This window comes from Protopterus annectens, chromosome 12.part0 (assembly GCF_019279795.1).
Source record: "Protopterus annectens isolate FY-2018-M chromosome 12.part0, PAN1.0, whole genome shotgun sequence".
Lineage (NCBI taxonomy): Eukaryota > Metazoa > Chordata > Ceratodontiformes > Protopteridae > Protopterus > Protopterus annectens.
Window position 1 is genome coordinate 195539866 of NC_056746.1, and position 22490 is coordinate 195562355.

At 43.4% G+C, this 22490-nt stretch overlaps 1 protein-coding gene across 8 annotated transcripts in view; it reads right to left on the reverse strand.

The window, feature by feature from the left end:
- TNRC6A (trinucleotide repeat containing adaptor 6A) overlaps positions 1–22490 on the reverse strand; it is a 3393689-nt gene that overhangs the window by 1280353 nt on the left and 2090846 nt on the right. For all 8 annotated transcript variants that reach the window (XM_044089241.1, XM_044089240.1, XM_044089239.1 and 5 more), the window contains one exon: positions 5146–5322. In XM_044089241.1, the coding sequence (XP_043945176.1) occupies positions 5146–5322 (177 nt within the window). The remainder of the gene's footprint in view (positions 1–5145; positions 5323–22490) is intronic.

Below are 22490 nucleotides of genomic sequence, written 5' to 3' on the forward strand. Positions count from 1 at the left end.
GCAGGGAATAAGAGGAATCATTGCTTCCAGACTGTGACAATGTTAACTCCATAAATCTTTTAGGTACCATTGAAGTTTCCTCATATGCACTCTTGCATATGGAATCAGTAGGATGCAGGATGCCATGAAGCCCAGAGCCTGCAGAATTTGTCTTGCAGATAACTGGGTTTTTGTTGCCATCAGTTTGAAGTAAGTAGTCAGTTGCCTTTGCTTGTCTGGCATGAGGTAAGCCATCTGGGCAGTTGTATTCAAGCTTGCACCCAGGAATGTTATCTTTTGAGAGGGTACCAGTTGTGATTTATTTTTGTTTATTGTGTACCCTAGGCATGTTAGAAGCCTTTTCATAAATGCCAGGTATCGAAGAAGAGTGTCCTTGTTCTCTGCTTGAATGAAACAGTCGTCCAAGTAAGGGTTGTCCAGGTATGTGTTCAAAATTGATAAATCCAGTATTGGCCGCCAGGCCTTGTCCTTTCTTGGTACCAAGAACAGTCTTGAATTTAAACCTTGTCCTTTTTCCTGTTCTGGTACTGGCTGAATGGCCCCCATATCCATGAAGAAGGTAACCTGTATCTGTGCCTATGCCCATTGATTTTTTGGCAGATCTGGCCAACCATTTGCCATTGGCAGAGTGTGGAAATGGAATCTCTATCCATGTGACACTATGTTTAGTACCCACTTATCCTGGGTTATTAACTGCCAATTTTGAGCAAAAAGTGATAATTTTCCCCCCTAAGGGTGCTGCCAAAAGATAAGTGCTTGGTGTAGGCAGAGGGAAGTCACTGGGACTGTTTTCTGTAAGTTTGCGCTTCATCTCCTCCAGATTTGGAGGTAGAAGCGCCCCATTGCTTTGATCTTTATGAATCTTGCGCCTGGTATCTGGAACCCTTAGGGTGTCTGGATTTGCCCTTTTGAGCTTTGTCTGACACAGGAAAGGGCCAATTTTTTTGTAGGCCAGTGTCTACTGAATCTTGGTGGCTGTACTTGTAAGACGTCTAACAGTTTGCATAGACTTAGCTTTGTCTTCCATTTTCTTTAAAACCTCTTCTGCCTTAATATCAGAGTACCATGCTGTAAAGGTGCATCTAGCAATTTAGCTTTAACATGATCAGGCAAATTTTGTTCTTTTAGCCAGGCATGCCTCCTAATCTCAGATCCAGTAACTGCGGCCCTGCAGGGGACTCTAAGGAATCAAAACCACATTGCAAAGTATGCTTTCCAACCTGTTCAGCTGCATGCAATAATTCCTGCAATTCTTTATAGGTTCATAGGTTCATACTAGGCTATCTGCCCAAGGGCATTTATAAGCCTAGCCAGAATGTGTTTGGCTTTCGCCACCCATTTTAAACTTATTTTGCTATGCCCTTTTTCAAGGTTAGTATACTGTGCCTCTGTCTAACAGTGACACAGAAGTGATACCCGGGGTAAACCTACGATCTCCCATCCACTCATCAAGATTCCTCTTGAGAGTCAATGAGGGACTCTGCCTAACCTGGACTGGGATTTTATTCCAGAGTGAAGGGAGCCTCTGGGTTATGAATCTGTCCCTCCAGCATGTCCTATTTATTTCAGTGCTGAGGTTCAAGTCTCTCAAGCGCGTAGCTCGTTGGGATTTGGATTTTCTGAGGTGCAGCATGTCCATTAATTCCGGGTTGGACATGGCTTTATACGTCAAGCACAGATCGCCTCTGAACAGGCGGTATGCCACTGAGTAGAGCTGGAGTTTCTTTAACCGGGCAGCATATGGCATCTGTTTGAGCCTTTTGATCCTCTTGGTGAGGTACTTTTGGGGTCTTTCCAGTTGCTGCAGGTGTCTGGTAAGGTACATCCCAAAAGGGGCATTGTACTCAATTATGAGCCTGATGAGGGATGAGTAAAGAGGCAAGATGACCTCCCCTGATCTAGATGTGAATCCCTTCATGATTAGGTGGGCTATATAAAATGTTTTTCTAACCACTTTGGCCAAGTGGTTGCCAAATGAGAGACTGCTATCAACTTGGATCCCCAGGTCCCTAATTACTTCTTCTGTACTTAATGGATTACCACCCATGTGGTAATTTGTGGGCACTTTGTTTTTGCCAAAGGGGATGACTATACACTTTTTGGCATTTAGCTTGAGGCCATGGCTCTGGCACCAGTTGTCTGTTTCTACGAGGCCCTTTTGGAGGATGCTTGTGTCGGCTGGAGAGTCTATTATGGCGCCCATTTTGCAGTCATCTGCGAACTTGGTCAGCCACAGTCCTTCCATGTTGGCCTGTACCTCCGAGAAATATATACCGCACAAGAGAGGTCCCAGGACTGAGCCTTGTGGGACACCACTTGTAACTGGTTTGGAGTCTGACATGGCTCCAGCAATTCTAACCATGTGGGTTCTGTCCTTGAGCCAGTTTGCAATCCATCTAGTGACATAGGAGTTTATATTTAAGCTGGTGAGCTTATCTATAATGCCCGAGTGGGGTATTGTATCGAAGGCTTTTGCGAGGTGCAGGTAGGCTGTGTGGACCACCTTCCCCTCGTCAATGGCCTTTTCTGCACATTCAGAAATCATCATTTTCTGTTTCAGCAATCCCATAACATGTTGTTGATACTTAAGCATATTAAATTGACAGTTTAAGGCCCTGATTGCCAAGGTTGCAGATGTATAAACCTTTTTTTCCCCATCTGTCCAGTGCCCTTGAATCTCTGTCAGAGGGGGTAGGATTTTTTGCTGTTGAGGCCTTAACTCCCTTCGGACCCCATGAAATAGTTTCAGGATCAGCAGCAGGGTTTCTAAATAAAAAGTTATGCGAGTCAGGGACCCTGTAATATCTGTCAGGCTTACTAGGAGCCAGAGGAGTCAGGGGTCAAGCTTGACTCTGAAAACACATCATCCACAATGTCTAAAACAGGGGGAATGGCTAAAGGCCTGTGCTGAGGGAGAAGGAAATCCCTGAGCCTCTTTTCTGATTCTGAGAAATCTTGACTCTCCCAGTGAAAATGCTCCCTCAAAGTATGAAAGGTTTCTCCAAAAGAATAATCCTACAGAGGAGATGCAGATGGTATAGACTCCACTGCATTAGAATTCTCATAGGTAGCTATAGATAATTCCTGATCAGAAGAGGAATCAGAAGAAATAAAAACCTGATCTGAAGATTCATAATCAGTGTCTTGCCTAGGCCTCTTATCTGGAGGGGGATGGGTACCCCTGATAAAGGTAATAAGGTCTTCAGCCATTTTGATCATCTGTTTTTTTAGGCATAAAGGCCTGTGCAGGTGGCTCATGCGTTGCTTTTTTTAGATTTAGATGTTGCTTTTGTCTTTGGTTTTGCAGCTGTCGTCAGTTTGATATACAAATGTTGAGGTCTGAATGCACCCTCAGAAGCTGGCGCCTGCTCAGCGGCTCCAGACCCATCCAAGGGAGATGCATCCGTCGGTCCAATACCTTGAGTTTCTTGCAGCATGCCGGACTCCACATGGGTGACGGTAGAGAGGCCTGCGACTCGAAGGTAGCGGGTATCAGGGGCTGCGAAAGCGCCTCATTGAGTTCCGGCGAACCAGCAATTGGCTTAGAAGAAGCTTCATCGTCGGTTTTGGATCTCGACTGCCTTTCTCTGTCCTTTTCTTTGCGTTTTTTGTGTACTCCGGTAGACCGATTGCTATCCAATGACATTTCTGGGTAATTAAATCTGTTTCCAAAATACTTAGAGGCAAAGATATACCGACGCTTAATAGTGCGTTGGTTAAATCTAGCACAAAACCGACAGCCAGGCACATTGTGATCAGGGTCTAGGCAAGGAATAATGTACAAATGAAAATCCTTATGAGGTATTCGCTTCACACAAGTAATACAATTATCTTTTTCTGACATTGGTATGGAGCAAGAAAAAAGTTTCCCCAACGGGATACATAGCTTTAGTGAAGACTTCGGTTCTGAAACTCAAACTCAAATATTTCAGTAGTCAGCCAACTGGCACTTGCGAAATGCTTCTGCTTCGGGCACTGCACGGCAAGAAAGACTAAAGAAAATGGCGTCGGCTGCATGTTTTATACCCCTGACGACCCGACAACATGGAAGAGGAGACAGCAACCGACGTAGGACCCAAGACTTTGGAATTCAGGCCGACTGAGGGCAACCTGCCAGCAGATTACCCAAATGTAATGACTGCAAAAGTGAAACACGAACAACATCATGCAGATGCCAAAAGGGAGCAGTTCCAGGACTTAACCCTGAGGAAATCCACCTTTGACTGCCCTCATTCTAGGTGTGCACTCCACAGTTCTTACTTCCTGGGTCCTGTCTGTGTGCCAGCTGGCCAGCCACCAGGTAATGTACAGGTTAAAACCTAACCAAGTTTGTCAACAATGGCAGAATGGGGTATTGTCTTGGCTAGGTCAAGGTAGGCAGTGTGAACAGTTTAGACATTGCTTTGGTGACCTTTTCAAAGGAGTCCACCAGGATGAGAAGGCATGGCCTACTCTCGACTACACTAAACTCTGCTGGGTTCAGTACCCACAGGTTTTCCATGTCATTACTGATCATTTAGGTAATAATTCTTTCCATGGTTTTGCAAACAAGACTATTGAGGCTTATGGGTCTGTAGATGGACAGACTTTATAAAGAGGGATGATGGATGCTGCTCTCCATTCTTGAGGCAAGAAGACTGTATGGAGGCTACAGTTAAACAGTAATTCAAGAGGACCTGATAGGTCATGTTTCATGCTATTTAGAAGGTAGCCAGTATGCACACAGACACACAAACAGATGCACATGTGCACGCTCGGGCACACACACACGTGCACTTTGGCTTTAAGTAAGGCAATTTGCTAGGTGCCTCACTTCCAGACCACAGAAGAATTACCCGTCTCCATCAGGATGCAATGCTACCCTAAGTAATCCAACACCATTCCCTTCTCGGTATGACAGACAGAAAGCTATTGGCCACTATTTCATCTACTCATAGCAAGACCTAACAACAGTCAGTCATGTGGCACAGTGATTTCTACTGGGAAGACAGGAAGCTACTGCTCAATAATGATTTTAAGTATGTATCTTTAGATCCACCTACAAACATACACAAGCATTTTAATCTATACATGAACAATAACTGCTAACACTACACTCCTGAAACAGAAAATTTCAAACTAGATTAGAGTCATATAAACACTTGCCAGGTTTATGTGGAGCGTGTAGGCCAGCTGGGGTACTACTCCAGCTGGAACTTGCAGTAGTATCACTGGCTGATTCTCCCCAGCCTGCACCAGTCTCAACAGGTTTACCCCATGCAGACGTTCCATTGTCCACAGTAGTAGCAGGAGCACCAGGCTCTGTCCATGGCTCTCCCCATCCTTTATTAAAGAGAAAAATCAATTAGCAAGGCAAGACAGACAAAAGGCCAGCACAAAAACATTACTACTAAGCCAGATGAGTTACTAAAGCCTGCCCACAGCCACCCACCAATACCACTAAAGATGGGTCTTTGGATGGTAATTTCTTTTAAACAATAAGAACTCTGAATTTTCTTTCAGCACAATCCAATACATGGGGACATCTGTATACCTGGCCAATACAACATGGGATCACTGCACCAGCCACATAAGTGTTCACCCCCAAGAGCCTACTAATTCTCCTTTTTGCCACCAGCAAGCACATTCCTGAAAGTTAAATAATGCAGACATGACACTACATTAGTAACATGTGGTATAAAGAAGAGTTGTGTAAAATCTTACCATAACCACAGATGTTCTTCCCTTCCATGTTGCAGTATTCATAACCTTTGGGTTAGCCTTCACCTAGCGACCCAAATGTCTGGCCAGTATACAAAAGCTTTAGTCACTACAAGGTACATGGGATGTCTGACACTGGCCGTGAGGAACATGGGCCATAAAAGTGACACCTGCATGTACCTTCCTCAGAACTGAGTGCCCCAGTCAGACCCCAGTGCCAAGATAGCTGCACAAGTCCTTAATCATCCAACAAAGCCCACATTTTCTTTTGAATAGGGGGTAAAAGGGTGGGATAGAATACTGCAACATGGAAGAGAAGGACATCTGTGGTTACGGTAAGATTTTACACAACTATTCTATGTTCTTCTAATCTCATGTTGCAGTATAGTACAGTTGTGTACACTGACCATAAATGTAGATGTTCGAGTGTATTCACTGTTGCAGTCATTACATTTGGGGTAATCTGCTGGTAGGTTGCCCTCAGTCGGCTTGGATTCCAAAGTCTTGGATCCTGCGTTGGTTGCTGTCTCCCCTTCCATGACGTCAGGGGTATAAAACAAGCAGCCAACGCCATTTTCTTTAGTTTCTTGCCCCAGATGTCAGGTGCCCCCAAAAAGGGTAACAATAATATATATATACAAATATATATATATATATATATATATATATATATATATATATATATATATATATATATATATATATATACATATATATATACATATATATATATATATATATATACATATATATATATATATATATATACATATATATATATATATATACATATATATATATACATATACATATATATATACACATATATATATATACATATATATATATATATATATATATATATATATACACACATACACAAATGTATATGTATATACATATAAACTATATATATATGCAAAAATACAAACTTTACCTTCATCTACAAGCAAATACACCACATAGGTTGTAGAAGATAATGAAGGAAAAAGAAACTCCAGAATAAAAGGGGGATAGCGGGAGGGTAGCCTGGACTGCAACAGTGAATACACTCGGAACAGCTTAACAAGTCTAGTCTGCAAAGCTATGGAGAGGATCATAATGGAGCTCATAAACAAAGATATAGGGGACTTGCAGACATTGGACCCAACCCAGTTTGGCTTTGTCAAGGGAAGATCATGCCTTTTGAACTTGGTCGACTTCTTCGAAACAGTCACCAAGGCCATTGATGAGGGAAAGGCAGTCCATACAGCCTACCTTGACCTTGCAAAGGCTTTCGACACAATACCCCACTCGGGTATTGTAGAAAAACTTACCAGCTTAAATGTAAACCCATATGTCACAAGATGGGTTGCAAACTGGCTTAAGGACAGAACCCACAGGGTTAGAGTTGCTGGCGCTGTGTCAGACTCCAAGCCGGTCACAAGTGGTGTCCCACAGGGCTCGGTCCTTGGCCCCTATTGTTTGGCATCTACTTCTCAGAAGTACAGGCCAACATGGGAGGACTTTGGCTGACAAAGTTTGCAGACGACTGCAAACTGGGCGCCATAGTGGAAAGTGCATCGGACACGGATATCCTTCAGAAGGGACTCACGGAAACAGATAGCTGGTGCCAGAGCCATGGCCTGAAGTTAAACGCCAAAAAATGTATAGTCATACCCTTCAGGAAAAACAAGGTAACCCCAAGCTACCATATAGGTGGCAATCCACTAAGCACAGAATAGGTTATCAGGGACCTGGGGACCCAGGTTGACAGTGGCCTTTCTTTTGACACTCACATTGCTAAAGTGGCTAGAAAGACCTTCTACATTGCCCACCTGATCATGAAGGGATTCACATCCAGATCTAGTGAGGTCATTGTTCCCCTGTACTCTTCACTTATCAGACCAATGATAGAGTACAATGCCCCATTCGGGATGTATCTCACCAGACATCTGCAGCAATTGGAGAGACCCCAAAAGTTCCTCACCAAAAGGATAAAGGGACTCCAAAATCTGTCATATGCTGCCAGATTGAAGAAACTCCAGCTCTATTCAGTCGCATACCGTCTGCTCAGAGGTGACATGTGCCTGACATACAAGGCCATGTCCAACCCGGAATTAATGGACATGCTCCACCTCAAAAATCCAAATCCACCAAAACCACTAGAGCAAGCGACTTAAACCTTAGCATGGATATAAATAGGACGTGCTGGAGGGATAGATTTATCACTCAGAGACTCCCTATGCTGTGGAATAAAATCCCGGTCCATGTGAGGCAGAGCACCTCGCTGACTCTGTTCAAGAGAAATCTAGACCTGTGGATGGGAGATCGTAGGTTTACCCCGGGAATCATCTCTGTGTCACTGCTGGACAGAGGCACAACAAACTAATGGGCACAGTATTTTTTCATATAAGGGGTGGCGTAAGCCACAAAAATTTGGGCTAGGCTTATAAATGCCTTAGGGCAGATAGCCTAGTATAAACCTATGAACCTATTTATGTTAAGTGTACACAACTGTACTAGGTTCTTCATGTTTCACTGCTGCAGTCATTACATTTGGGTAGAATCCCAAAGCTATGGATGGGTGGCTGGAGCTAAACAGCATTAGGGGCGGCTATAAGGCCCTGCAGAACTGCAGTGGCAAAGCCTGCCCTGGACTTAGAGAGGCAAATGATAATGCTTTATAAAAGTGTGAACAGAACTACAAGTAGCAGCCTCTAGAATGTCTTTGGTTGGTACATCTCTGAAAAAAGCTGCTGATGTAGCTGCAGCCCTGGTGGAATGAGATCTAATGCCCTTGGGCACAGGTTTGCCATGGTGTAAGTAACAGAAACGAATGCAGTGGCTTATCCACTTTGAAATAGTCTGTTATGAAATAGCCTTTCCCTCTGATCCTGCAGCATATGTCACTAGTAACTGCTCAGTTTTTCTTAGAGCTTTAGTAATGCTCAAGTAGAATCTTAGCTGTCTGTGGACGTCCAATGAATGCAGAATCCTCTCCCCCTTGTTCTGCGGATTTGGATAAAAAGTTGGCAAATGAATAGTTTGGTTAAGGGCCACACTGGAAACCACCTTAGGCATAAAAAAAGGATTGGTCCTCAGGGACACCCTGTCTGGGTAAAAAGAGATAAAAGGCTTCAAAGCCATGAGGGCCAGTAGCTCTGAGACTCTTCTTGCTGAAGTAATTGCCAGGAGCAGAGCTGTTTTCCATGATAAGAACTTTAGATCTGCAGTAGCAGCTGGTTCACATGGAGGCAGGGTGAGCTTTTCCAACACATAATTGAGGTCCCATGCAGGAATTGGTGATCTTCTGGGAGGCCTTATATTTTTGGCCCCTCTAAGATACTGCTTTAGTAAAGGATGAGAAAAGGTTGGTGGCTCTGTGTTGTAATGAGCCAAGATGGCGGAGGTATGGATTTTTATTGATGAAAAATTGTTTATATACCACATAACCGTGGTGGTGTCCGTCTTTATCAGTAGTTGTCCTGGATGAAGTAAGTCCTTGAAGGCTGTCACGGCATTTTGAACAGCTAACATCTCTTTTTGGTTGATATGCAGATGCATTTGTTTTGGGGTCAATATGTCCTGAATGCATCTTCCCGCCAGGTGGGCCCCCATGCATAATCTGATGCGTCTGTTAAGGTTTGGCTGGCAGGGGGTAGAGTGAAAGCCCGTCCCATGTTTTGGTGAGATGCCTTTGCCCACCATAGAAACTCCTGTTGTAGGCAGGGAATGAGAGGAATCATTGTTTCCAGACTGTGACAATGTTGACTCCATAAACCTTTTAGGTACCATTGTAGTTTCCTCATATGCAGTCTTGCATATGGAATGAGTAGGATGCAGGATGCCACGAACCCCAAAGCCTGCAGTTTGTCTTGCAGTTAACTGGGTTTTTGTTGCCATCAGTTTGAAGTAAGTAGTCAGTTGCCTCTGTTTGTCTGGCGTGAGGAAAGCCATCCGGGCAGTTGCATTCAAGCTTGCAGCCAGGAATGTTATCTTTTGAGAGGGTGATTTCTTTTCATTTATTGTGTACTCTAGGCATGTTAGCAGCCTTTTCACAAATGCCAGGTGCTGAAGAAGAATGTCCTTGTTGTCTGCTTGAATGAGACAGTCGTACAAGTAAGGATAAATTTGTATACTTTTTTGTCTGCAAAATGCAATTACTGGTGCCAGGCACTTTGTAAAGACCCTGGACGCAGTAGATCAGCCAAAGGGCAGTGCAGAGAATTGGTAATGCATAGAGCCAGCCTTGAAACGGAGGTATCTTCTGCATGATTCCCTTATTGGGATTTGCAGGTATGCCTCTTTTAGGTCTAATGTCACCAGCCAAGCGTTCTTGCCAATCATGGGCAGAAGCTGTTGCAAAATTAGCATTTTGAATTTTGGAATGTCCAGGTATGTGTTCAAACTTGATAAGTCCAGTATCGGGCGCCAGGCCTCATCTTTTCTTGGTACCAAGAACAGTCTTGAATAAAAACCTTGTCCTTTTTCCTTTTCTGGTACTGGCTGAATAGCCCCCATATCCATGAGGGATATAACCTGTTTCTGTGCCTCTGCCCATTGATTTTTTGGCAGATCTGGCCAACCGTTTGCCATTGGCAGAGTATGGAAGTGGAATCTGTATCCCTGAGATGCTATGTTTAGCACCCACTTGTCCAGGGTTATTAACTGCCAATTTTGAGCAAAAAGTGTTAATTTTCCCCCTAAGGGTGCTGCCAAAAGGTAAGTGCTTGGTGATGGTAGAGGGAAGTCACTGAGACTGTTTACTGTAACGTTGCGCTTTATTTCCTCCAGATTTGGAGGTAGAAGCACCCCATTGCTTTGACCTGTAAGAATCTTGTGACTGGTACGTAGAACCTTTAGGGCACCTAGATTTGCCCCATTGAGCTCTGTCGGAAAAAGGAAAGGACCGACATTTTGTAGGCCAGTGTCTACTGAATCTTGGTGGCTGCACTTGTAAGAAGTCTTTTACAGTTTGCATGGACTTAGCTTTGTCTTCCATTTTCTTTAAAACCTCTTCTGCCATTTTCTTTAAAACCTCTTCTGCCTTAATACCAGAGTATCATGCTGTAAAGGTGCATCCAGCAATTTAGCTTTAACATGATCAGGCAAATTTTGCTCTTTTAGCCAGGCATTCCTCCTAATCACAGATCCAGTAACTGCAGCCCTGCAGGAGGCCTCTAAGGAATCAAAACCACATTGCAAAGTATGCTTTCCAACTTGTTCTGCTGCATGCAATAATTCCTGCAATTCTTTATTTTCTGCACATTCAGAAATCAACATCATTTTCTGTTTCAGTAATCCCATAACATGGTGTTGATACTTGAGCAGATGAAACTGGCAGTTTAAGGACCTAATTGCCAAGGGTGTAGATGTATAAACCTTCTTACCCCATCTATCCAGTGCCATTGAATCTCTGTCAAAGGGGGTAGGATTTTTTGCTGTTGAGGCCTTAACACCTTTTGGATCCTGTGAAATAGTTTCAGGGTCAGCAGCAGGGTTTCTAAATAAAAATTTGTGAGAGTCAGGGACCCTGTAATATCTGTCTGGCTTGCTGGGAGCAGGAGGTAAGGAGTCTGGAGTCAAGCTTGACTCCAAAAAACATCATCCACAATGTCTAAAACAGGAGGTATGGCTAAAGGCCTATGCTGAGGGAGAAGGAGGAAATCCCTGAGCCTCTTTTTTGATTCTGAGAAATCTTGACTCTCCCAGTGAAAATGCTCCCTCAAAGTATGCAAGCTTTCTCCAAATGAATAATCCTCAGGAGGTGATGCAGATGGGATAGATTCCTCTGCATTAGAATCCTCATAGGGAGGTATAGATAATTCCTGATCAGAAGAGGAATTGAGGAATCAGAAGAAATAGAAACCTGATCTGAAGATTCATAATCAGTGTCTTGCCTAGGCCTCTTATCAGTAGGGGGTTAGGAACCCCTGATCAAGGTAATTAGGTCTTCAGCTATTTTGATCATCTGTTTTTTGGGCATAGAGGCCTGTGCACGTGGCTCATGCGTCATTTTTTAGCTTTAGAAGTTGCTTTTGTCTTCGATTTTGAAGCTGGCGTCAGTTTTGTACAAAAATATTGAGGCCTGAATACACCCTCAGAAGCCGGTGCCTGCTCTGTGGCTCCGGACCCATCCGAGGGAGAGACATCCTTGGGTACAATAGTTTTGAGAATCTCGCGGTGTGCCGGACTCCACATGGGTCTCAGTAGGGGCCTGCAACTCTAAAGTAGCGGGTATCAGGGGCTGCAAAAGCACCTCACTGAGTACCGACAAACCGGCGACTGGCTTAGGAGAAGCTTCGTCGCCGGTTTTGGACCTTGACGGTCTGTGTCTGTCCTTTTCTTTGCGTTTTGTGTGTACTCCGGTAGTCCGATTGCTATTCAACGACATTTCAGAGTAATTAACTCTGCTTCCAAAATATTTTGAGGCAAAAATATACAGACGCTTAATAGTGCGTTGGTTAAATCTAGCACAAAACCGACATGATCAGCGCCTAGGCAAGGAATACAGTATACATGAAAATCCTTATGAGGTATTTGCTTCCCACAAGTAATACAATTATTAACTTTTTCGGACATCGGTATGGAGCAAGAAAAAAAATTTCCCCAACGGGGTACTTAGCTTTAGTGAAGACTTCAGTTCTGAAACTCGAAAATTTCAGGAGTCGGCCGACCAGCACTTGCGAACTGCTGCTTCTTCAAGCACCGTGCAGCAAGAAAGACTAAAGAAAATGGCATTGGCTGCTTGTTTTATACCCCTGACGACCTGACGTCATGGAAGAGAAGACCGCAACCGACGCAGGATCCAAGACTTTGGAATTCAGGCCGACTGAGGGCAACCTGCCAGCAGATTACCCCAAATGTAATGGCTGCCACAGTGAAACACAAAGAACATTCTTAACCTTTGGGTGAATGCCAAAGCTCAAAGGGAAAAATAAGAGGGTGGCTTGGAACCATTATCCAAAAATCCATAAAGGACTGCCCTTGCAAACCCTGCTCTGGACATGTAATTTAGTTTGTAGTGTTTTGTGAAGGTATGGAAAGATGTCCAGGTAGCTGCTTCTAGAACAGAGGCAGTGTCCAACTGCTTGAAAAAAGATCCAGAGGTGGACATGGCCCTAGAAGAATGGGGTTTAATACTGGACTATGTTTTCCATGCTAGGCATAGCAAAAGGAGATAGCTTTGGAAATCCACGCAGAAACAGTCTGTTTTGTCACAGCTTTTCCCACAGCCCTGGGGTGAAAGGAGACAAAACAGTTGCTCTGATCTCCTAATAGATTTAATCGTGTCAATGTACAATCCAAGTTGTCTGTGAACATCAAGGGAATGCAGGGCTCTTGCACTATCATTCTGGGACTGCAGTAAAAAAGTGGTGAGGTAGTCACATTGGTTCAGGAATAACTCACTGACCACCTTAGGCATAAAGGATGGGTTAGTCCGCAATGTAAGCCTATCCTAGTGGAAGAACAGAGTGGGGTAACCATGAGGGCTGAGATTATCCTGGCTGAAGTTAAGACCACTAAAAGCACAGTTTTCCAAGTGAAATACTTTAGAAAGGCTGCAGCTTCTGGCTCAAATGGAGAAACAGTGAGCTTCTCCAACAGATAGTTCAGGTCCCAGGGTGCTGGAACTGGCCTCCTGGGTGGTCTAAAGTGTAGAACTCCTTTTAGGAATAACTTTACTTGAAGTCTAGAAGCAGGTCGTGTTTCTAAATGCAGACCTACAGATATAGCAACAAGATGGGCCTTTAGCGAGGATTATGACAACCCTGCCAGCAACATTTCACACAGATAAGACTGTACCAGGGGGGGGCCTACTTGAAATGGGTCCAGCTGTCTTTTTAGACACCAAATGGGGAACTTTTTCCACTTGGACAGATACGATCTCCTAGTATTGGGTTTCCCGGCCTCCTGCAGGATATTTAGCAAATCCTCGGAATAAAGGTGTCTGACAGGGATCAAAACTCTATCACCCACAGGGTTGGGTTCAGAGATTCCAGGTGGGGATGAATCAGGGATCTCTTATCCTGTGTGAGTAGGTCCACTCTGTGAGGTAACTTGTGATGACTGCCTCTGGGTAACACAGAAGGAGGGGTAACCAGTGCTGTCTTGGAGAAAAGAGGGTCACAGCAAGATTTTTAGTTTGTCCTGCTGAATTTTCATCAGGACTTTGTGTAGGAGTGAGAAGGGTGGAAAACGTACAAAAACATCCCAATCTAAGAGGCAGAAAAGGTGTTCACTGTCCTTGCTAGGGGGCTGGGAGCCCTGGTACAAAACTGTGGAAGTTGCTTGTTCAGAGTGTAGGCAAACAGGTCAATTTATGGTGTTCCCCACACCTGTGGACTATGTTCAGAAACATATCCCAGTGTAGCATCCATTCATGGGACTGTGAAATAGATCTGCTTAGGGTGTTTCCTGCGTGTTCTGAGCGGAGGGTATATAGACAGCCTGCAGAGTTGCTCCATGCCGGGCCACCAATTCCCATGCCTAGAGTGCAAGTAAGATTTTGTTTCCACCTGTCTGTTCACATACCAAGGAACAGTAGTGTTGTCTGTGAGAAATTTCAGGGTCCTTGCTTCAGGATATGTTGGAAGGCCCTCAGAGCAAAGCTGAGAGCCCTCATCTCTCTGATGTTGATGTGTTCCCTCTTGGAGGGACCTGTCCATGTGCCTTCCACCTTCAAGCTGTCCATAGCAGCTCCCCACCCCAGGTCTGAAGCATCTGTGTGCAGTTCCTGTAGTGGGGTTAGGGGAGGCAAGAGAAGCCCTGGATTCCAGGAGACTTGATCCACCCAACAAAGATCTTCTTCCTTAACCCTGTCAGGAACAGAATGGTGTGGTCCAGCAGGTGAGAATGTTGGGTCCATGTGGACCTCCGATACCACTGAAGCTTTCTCATGTGGAGTCTTGCCAGTGGCAAGATGGGGATTGTGGAAATCATGTACCAAAGAGTCTGAGGTATTCTCTTGCTGTCATTGCAGGGGCATGTATGACACACAGGTATTTAGCCTTTCCACCTTGTGGGGTGGGAGAAATGTGATTCTGCATCCCAGGAAGACCTGTTCCCGGGAGGGGTTCAGGCTGGATTTGGGGAAGTTGACTGAAGCCCAGAAACTGAACAGAAATGACCGTCTGAAGATGGGCCTGGACGGTACTATAGCAGTCTGCCAGAATGAGGTCATCTAGGCATGGGAAAATTTGTATCCCTAGAACCCAGCAGTAGACTACCACTGGAGCAAGCATTTGGTGAAATGAAAATGTGAGGAATCCACAGAGAAGCGCAAGCACTTCCCATATTTGGGCCTGATGGGGATAGGTAGGTAAGCATCTTTGATGTTCAGTGGTCAGAAATGCCTGGGGCATTATCAGTGGGAAAAGAGTTTAAAGGGTAAGCATGCAGAAGGTGGGTAAGAGTTTAAAGGGTAAGCATTTAGAAGGTGGGCACTAAAAGAAAGGGGTTGAGGTGCGAGAGGTCCAGTATGGGTCTCCAAGGACCATCCCTTCTTGGGACTAAAAAAAGTCTGGAGTACATCCCTTCCCTTTTCTGAACCTGGAACTGGCTGAAAAGTTTCTTGAGAAAGAAGGCTGTCCAATACAGGTAGAAATAGGGGCAGTTGGTCCTTTTGTGGCAGAAAGATACCCCTGAAAACAGGAGGAATGACCCAGGTAATGAAATAACCTTTTTCTATGACAGACAGCACCCACTTATCTGAGGTGATGCTTTCCCAGAAAGGAAGACAGTAAGAGTGCCTCTGGAAAAGGGGAATATGGCCTGGAGTGGAGGGGGGATGAGGAGACAGATAGTCAGAGACTACCTGCCTTGTCCTGAAAAGGAGGTTTCTGGATTGGTGTCTGGTCAGGCCTAGGATGAGTTTGCTGCTTTCTGGAACTCTTTTTGCCCCTAGCAGGAGGAGGAGCAAGTCTCGGTAGGGTAATACCTGTTAAATTTAGGAATCAATGACACAGACAAAATGTTTTAGGTCCTAAAATTCTTTTCCCTTTTGTTGCAAGGTCTTGAAAAGTTCTGCCACTTGGGTAACAAACATGGCTGAATTGTCTAGTGGGGCACCTAAACGTTTAGCCCTGATATCATCAGGAAGAAGTTGCAACCTCAACCAAGAGGTACCAACCGAGCACTGAGGTGGAGGCTGCAGATCTGTCTGAAGCCTCAGCATTATCGTAACTGCATTTCATTGAATGTCTTGCCACTTGTGAGGACAAGATCATACCAGAGATTTGGGACTTTGTGGCTGAATCAGAGAGGCCATTCAAAAGCTTAGAAGTCTGAGATAAAAGGGCCAGGGAGTACTTGGACATGTGTGTCTGGTAGTTGTTGGCCCTAAAGGCCAAAGATGCTGAAGTACACACCTTGCCAATTCTATCTATAGTTTTGCTGTCCTTATCAGATGGGAGGACAGAGGTAGACGGTAGTGGTCTGGAGGGTTTGTCTTCAGAGCCAGATGTGTTACTAGGATCTGCGGCAGGACACTTAAGAAATTTTGTCCCTTCAGAGACCTTATAAAACCGGTCAGGTCTTCTAGGAGCAAGAGGGTTGGGAGTCAGGATTTTTAGAAGTTGTAGAAAAGCCATCTAAAAAGGTTGGCAGGACTAGAGTTATTGCAGAAGATGCAGAAAGTACAGTTGTGTACACTTACCATAAATGTAGATGTTCGAGTGTATTCACTGTTGCAGTCATCACACTTGGGTTATCTGCATGCAGGTAAGCCCTCAGTCGGCCCGAATACCAGAGTCTTAGGATTTCTGCTTTGGATGCTGTCGCCTCTTCCATGACGTCAGGGGTATAAAACATGCAGCCGACACCATTACATCAGTTTTTCTTGCCTCAGATTTCAGGAGCCCCCAAAACAGGAAGCTATTACATGGTATGGAACACCTCCAGTAAAAAGTAAACACCCCTGCCATAAAAATGGCCATAAAGAGAATAGGTAAAAAGGATAGAGAAAGCCAGGGGGCTGGAGGGAGGGAAAGAAACCAAGATTGCAGCAGTGAATACACTCTAACATCTACATTTATGGTAAGTGTACACAACTGTACTATGTTCTTCATGTTTCACTGTTGCAGTCATCAAACTTGGACTGATTCCCAAAGCTGACGAAGGGTGGAGGCAGTCAAGAAGTGTTAGGGCTGGCTAGATGGCCTTGTAAGACTGCTGTAACAAATCCAGCTCTGGATTTAGAAAAAAATAGCCAAGTGGTAATGCTTGGTGAAGGTGTGTACAGAACGCCAGGTTGTCCCTGGTAGGGACACCCCTGAGAAATGCTGTAGAGGTTGAAGTAGCTCTAGTGGAATGAGTTCTGATCCCCCGAGGGGTAGGTTTTCCATGGTACTTGTAGCAGAAATGGAAGCAGTGCGCTATCCATTTGGAAATGGTTTGCTTCAAAATGGCCTTGCCCTCTGCCCCTGTAGCAAAGCTGACTAGCAGCTGCTCAGATATTATGAAAGGCTTAGTCCTGTCAAGGTAGAACCTGAGCTGTCTGTGTATGTCCAAGGAGTGCAGGATCCTTTCCCCTTTATTCGGATTAGGGAAAAAGGTTGGTAAATGGATGGATTGGTTTAAAAGCCACACTGGATACCAACTTGGGCATAAAGGATGGGATAGTCCTGAGGGAAACCCTGTCAGCATGGAAAATAATGAAGGGCTCCACAGCCATTAGTGCCTGTAACTCAAACACTCTTCTTGCTGAAGTAATATCTACAAGTAAGGCTGTTTTCCAAGAGAGGAATTTTACCTCTGCTGAAGCAGCTGGTTCAAAAGGGGAAAGTGTGAGTTTCTCCAGTACAAAATTAAGGTCCCAGGCCAGGGTGGGAGCTCTTCTAGGGGGCCTTAAAGTGTTAGCACCTTCTCAGGAACGGTTTGATGAGAGGGTGAGAAAAGAGAGGTGACTCAGTATTATAATAAGGTGAGATGGCAAAGGCATGAATCATAATGGATGAGAAGGATAGGCATCTGTGTAGCAGCTCTGCTAGGTAACCAAGGATTTGAGGTAAGGTGGGCACACCTGTGTCCTTTCCTTGTTTCCACTTTTAAGCACTGGATCTCCTAGTACTAAGCCTTCTGGCCTCAAGGATGACATCCAGCAACTGTTTGCTGATGGATGCTAGTGGTGTATTCAGGGGTAAGCCAGGCTGCAAGGTTTAGGCTTTGCAGCTGTGGATGAAAAATATGTCCCTCTTGCTAAGACAGCAGGGAAGCTGTCTGATGTATGTGCCAGGGTGGCACTGCTGGCGGGCTGCGTAGGAGTGGGTACCAGTGCTGGTGTGGCCAGTCTGGTACAATAAGGATTGCCCTTGGCCTGTCCTGTTTAATCTTGAGTAGTACTTTTGAGAGGAGGGCAGAGGAGGAAAGGCATAAATTGGGAGGTTTGCCCATGTAAAGGATAGGGAATCCACCTTCCAGGCTCTGCTGTGAGGGTTCCGGGTGAAAAACTTGCTCAATTGGTGGTTTGGGGGGGAGGAGGGTAAAAAGGTCCACCTCCGGTGTTCCCCACCTCTGGATTAGAAGTTTGAATGAGATGGGTTCCAGTTTCCACTCGTGAGGGTCCAGTAGATTTCTGCTTAAGTCATCTGACCGTGAATTTTGCTTGCCTGGCAGGACTTCAGCTTGTAGCTGCACTTCGTTGCTCAAGGCTGTGTTCCACAGGGCCATGGCTAACCTGCAGTGTGTTAAAATCACAATCCCAGGAAGGAACTGTCTGCTCACCTTGATGAATCCAAGCACCATAAAATTAATCCAAGCACAATTAAGTAATCCAAGCTTCAATAATTCACATTCTAAATTACAATTTTATAGCTCTCTGTTTTAACACTGGCTGTAGGGATAAATACTCATTAATACCTGAGGATTCTGTTGCATTTAGGGTCAACGACCAATGCATTAGGGAACTAATGAGAAAATTAATTCCCTTTTAGGAGAAGTTAACAAATTAAATGAAGATATTTTAAATGATGGAAGTTTTTTAAATTTTGAAGTGAAGTACAATAATATTTTTAAGAAAATAGAACAGCAGGTAAAAGAAAATACACTGACAAAACAATGTAAATTGAAAAGGGATGAACTAGAATACAACCAAAAAGAAGCTTATTTATTACCTAGAAGTTATTATGGGGAAAGTATTGAAATGGATAGAACGGGTAATAATCCAGATTTTTTAGTTAATCAAGAAATGGGAAATTTGAATGGAGGGGGATAAAACACTAATTACAATCATGATGTAGTGGATGAGGTCTTTGATCAAGAATTTCCCCAGTTGAGAAGGCCTGAAATGTTACAGAATAGAGACCGTAACCGACAGAACAACAATAATTTTTTAGGGGGGCAACATACATCGAGGGGGAGATTACCGAGGGGTCAGAGAACCTACTGGAACAACAGGAACAGCAGATTTTAGAAGGAAATATAGATAGTAATCTTATAAAAGATTTGTCTGGTATTACTTACACCAGGAATGGTTTCAAGATTTTTAACTATACAGGTCACCCAGTTACAGATACACATTTTACCCAGTTTGAGAAGGGATTCAAATTTGTTCCAGTGAGGAAACCAGGATTAGCACAAATACTCACCAAACTGAAGTTATATACAAAGAAATTAAACTTGGTTATATTCTAAGCAGACAAAGAATTAAAATAATGCGAATAGAAGTATTTTGAGGAAAAAAAGTTTGTTCAATCCCCCATTAAATCCAATGATGGTACACGATGAGAAAATATGTATAAAGGAAATTTGCAAAGAATATTACGGTTATAAAAAAGAATTTTATAACCTGACTAGAGAAGAAAAAATGTTATTAAATGAACTAAGAGAGTCAAAATTAATACGGGTAATGAAGCCAGATAAGGGAGGGGGAATAGTATTAGAAACAATAGATCATATCAATGAGATTACTAACATGTTACATGATACAGAAAAATACTCGATAGCCTCTAGAAATTAAGTCAATATGGTCCATAGGAGACTACAGATGTACTTAGAGGACAGTTTAATGCAGGAAGTTATTAATGAGGAGGTATTTAACTTCCTACAAAACCAACACTCCTTTGTCCCAACTGTATTCGGCATACCAAAGGTACACAAGGAAATTCATCACCCACCATACAGAATAGCAGCTCAAGGTAGTTCTACATACCCATTGGGAGTATTTATAGATAGAGTAATAAAAGACACTTTACAAAAGAAAGACTACGTTGTTAAAGATTCATGGGACTTTTAACTCGGATAAAACAGGAATATTATACAGACTGTACGGGTTTTTGAACTATTGATGTTGTTGACCTTTTTGGATCTATCCCCCATGAATTGGAATTATTTCATGAAGCACTACTGGAATATAGTAATTGGAGTGCTACCATGATTAATTTTGTAGTACAAATGATGAAATGGGTATTAAAAAATAACTTTTTTTGTATTTGAGGACGAAAATTATAGGCAATTAAAAAGGGTTACAATGGGGTCAAGTTGTGCCCCTATTTTTGCTAACTTAGTTTTTTGTAAGTGGGAGAAGAAATATATATTTGGTACTGAATTTTCCAAAGATTGGATATTATATACCCATTATTTGGACGACGTGTTCATTTTATGGAGAGTGGATTTTGAGAAAGTAGTAAAATTTGAGAGATGTATTAATATTTGTGAATATTTTCAATTTACACATACTCACAATTCACACGTTATAGATTATTTGAATGTAAGGTTGACTAAAAATATTAACCAGAACTGTTTTGAATCAATGGTTCATAGGAAACCTACATATTCTAATAGTTTTTTGAGATTTGAAAGTCAACACCCACTATATATTAAGAGAAACCTTGTAAGAGGCCAGATGATCAGAGGGGCTAGAATGTGTTCAACTTTGGAAGGGTTAACAAAAGAACTGATATTGTTGACCCAAATGTTTAGGAATAGGGGATACCCTGCAGAATTGGTGGAGAAATTTAAAGAAGAGATTACAATAGGATGGGGTAACACATTTATTCCCCTATTAGGACAAAAACAAGTTATTAAAGAATCACAAAGTAACCAGACAGATAGATATACACATTCTATGATTAGAGAATTTAGTTCATTTGGCAGGGAGGTACAAAAGATCCTCACTAAAAATTGGGTGATATTGGAAGGAAATGAAGAGTATACCCACTGGTTAGGTACAGGTCCACTTTTAACCAATAGAGTGGGGAAAAATATGAAATACTTATTAGAACATACAAAACAGTAATGTACAATTAGATCCACTAATAAATGTGGTAGGTGTAAAGTACAGTTTTGTACCTACCATAAATGTAGATGTTCGAGTGTTCACACTGCTGCAGTCATTACACTTGGGGTTATCCTGCCGTCAGGCGGTCCCGCAGTCAGCCAGAGTTCCAAAGTCTTGGTCTGGTGCCGGTTGCTGTCGCTTCTTCCCTGACGTCAGTGCACCAGGGGTATATAAGATGCATCCAATGCCATTTTCTTCATTTTTTCTTGCCCCAGATGTCAGGTGCCCCCAAGGAGGTAGGCAATACATATTGCTAATAAAACATATATAAAAAATAAAAGCAATACCTTCAGTTACAAGCAAATACACCACAAAGGATGTATAGGATAGAAAGGTATAGATAAGTCCAGCTAGGACAGAGGGAGGGTAACCTGGACTGCAGCAGTGTGAACACTCGAACATCTACATTTATGGTAGGTACAAAACTGTACTATGTTCATCGTGTTACACTGCTGCAGTCATTACACTTGGGTAGAATCCCAAAGCTAAGGTTGGGTGGCTGGTCTATAAAGAGTTAGGATTGGCTATGAGGCCCTGCAGAACTGCAGTGGCAAATCCTGCTCTGGATTTAGAGTAAAGAGGCAAGTGGTAATGCTTGGTAAAGGTGTGCATTGAACTCCAAGTTGCAGCTTCCAAAATTTCCTTGGTTGGTACTCCTCTGAGAAAGGCTGTTGAAGTGGCTGTTGCTCTGGTGGAATGTGGCCTAATGTTATTTGGGACTGATTTTCCATGCTGTGTGTAGCAGTAACGAATACAGTGTCCTATCCATTTGGAAATAGTCTGCTTCGAGATAGCCTTGCCCTGTGATCCTGCAGCATACGCTACAAACAGTTGCTCAGTTTTCCTGAAAGCTTTTGTTTTGTCCAAGTAGAAGTGTAGCTGCCTGTGTATGTCCAAAGAGTGCAGAAGTTTCTCCCCTTTATTGTTTGGATAAAACATTGGCAAATGGATGGTTTGGTTAAGAGCCACACTAGATACCACCTTTGGCATAAAGGTAGGGTTTGTCCTTAAAGAAACCCTGTCCTGATGAAAAATTATAAAAGGTTCCACTGCCATTAATGCCTGTAGCTCTGAGACATTTCGTGCTGAAGTTACTGTTAGGAGCAGAGCTGTTTTCCATGACAAAAATTTTAGATCAGCTGTATTGGCTGGCTCAAAAGGTGGCAGGGTCAGTTTTTCCAAAACAAAATTGAGGTCCCAAGTTGGTGATGGTGCTCTCCCGGGCGGTCTTATGTTTTTAGCCCCTCTGAGGTACTGCTTTAGCAAGGGATGAGAGAATAAAGGAAGGTCCATGTTGTAATGTGCTGAAATGGCAGAGGCGGGGATCTTAATTGATCAGAAGGATAGGCCTTTGTCCAGCATCTCAGTTAAGTATTGTAAAATCTGAAGAATGTTTGGGACAAGAGGGTCAAGGCTTTGAGCCTGGTTCCAGGCACAGAATCTCTTCCATTTTTCTGAGTAAGTTTTCCTGGTGCTAGGCCTCCTGGCCTCCAAAATGACATCCATAACATCTTTAGAGAGAGGTGTTGCC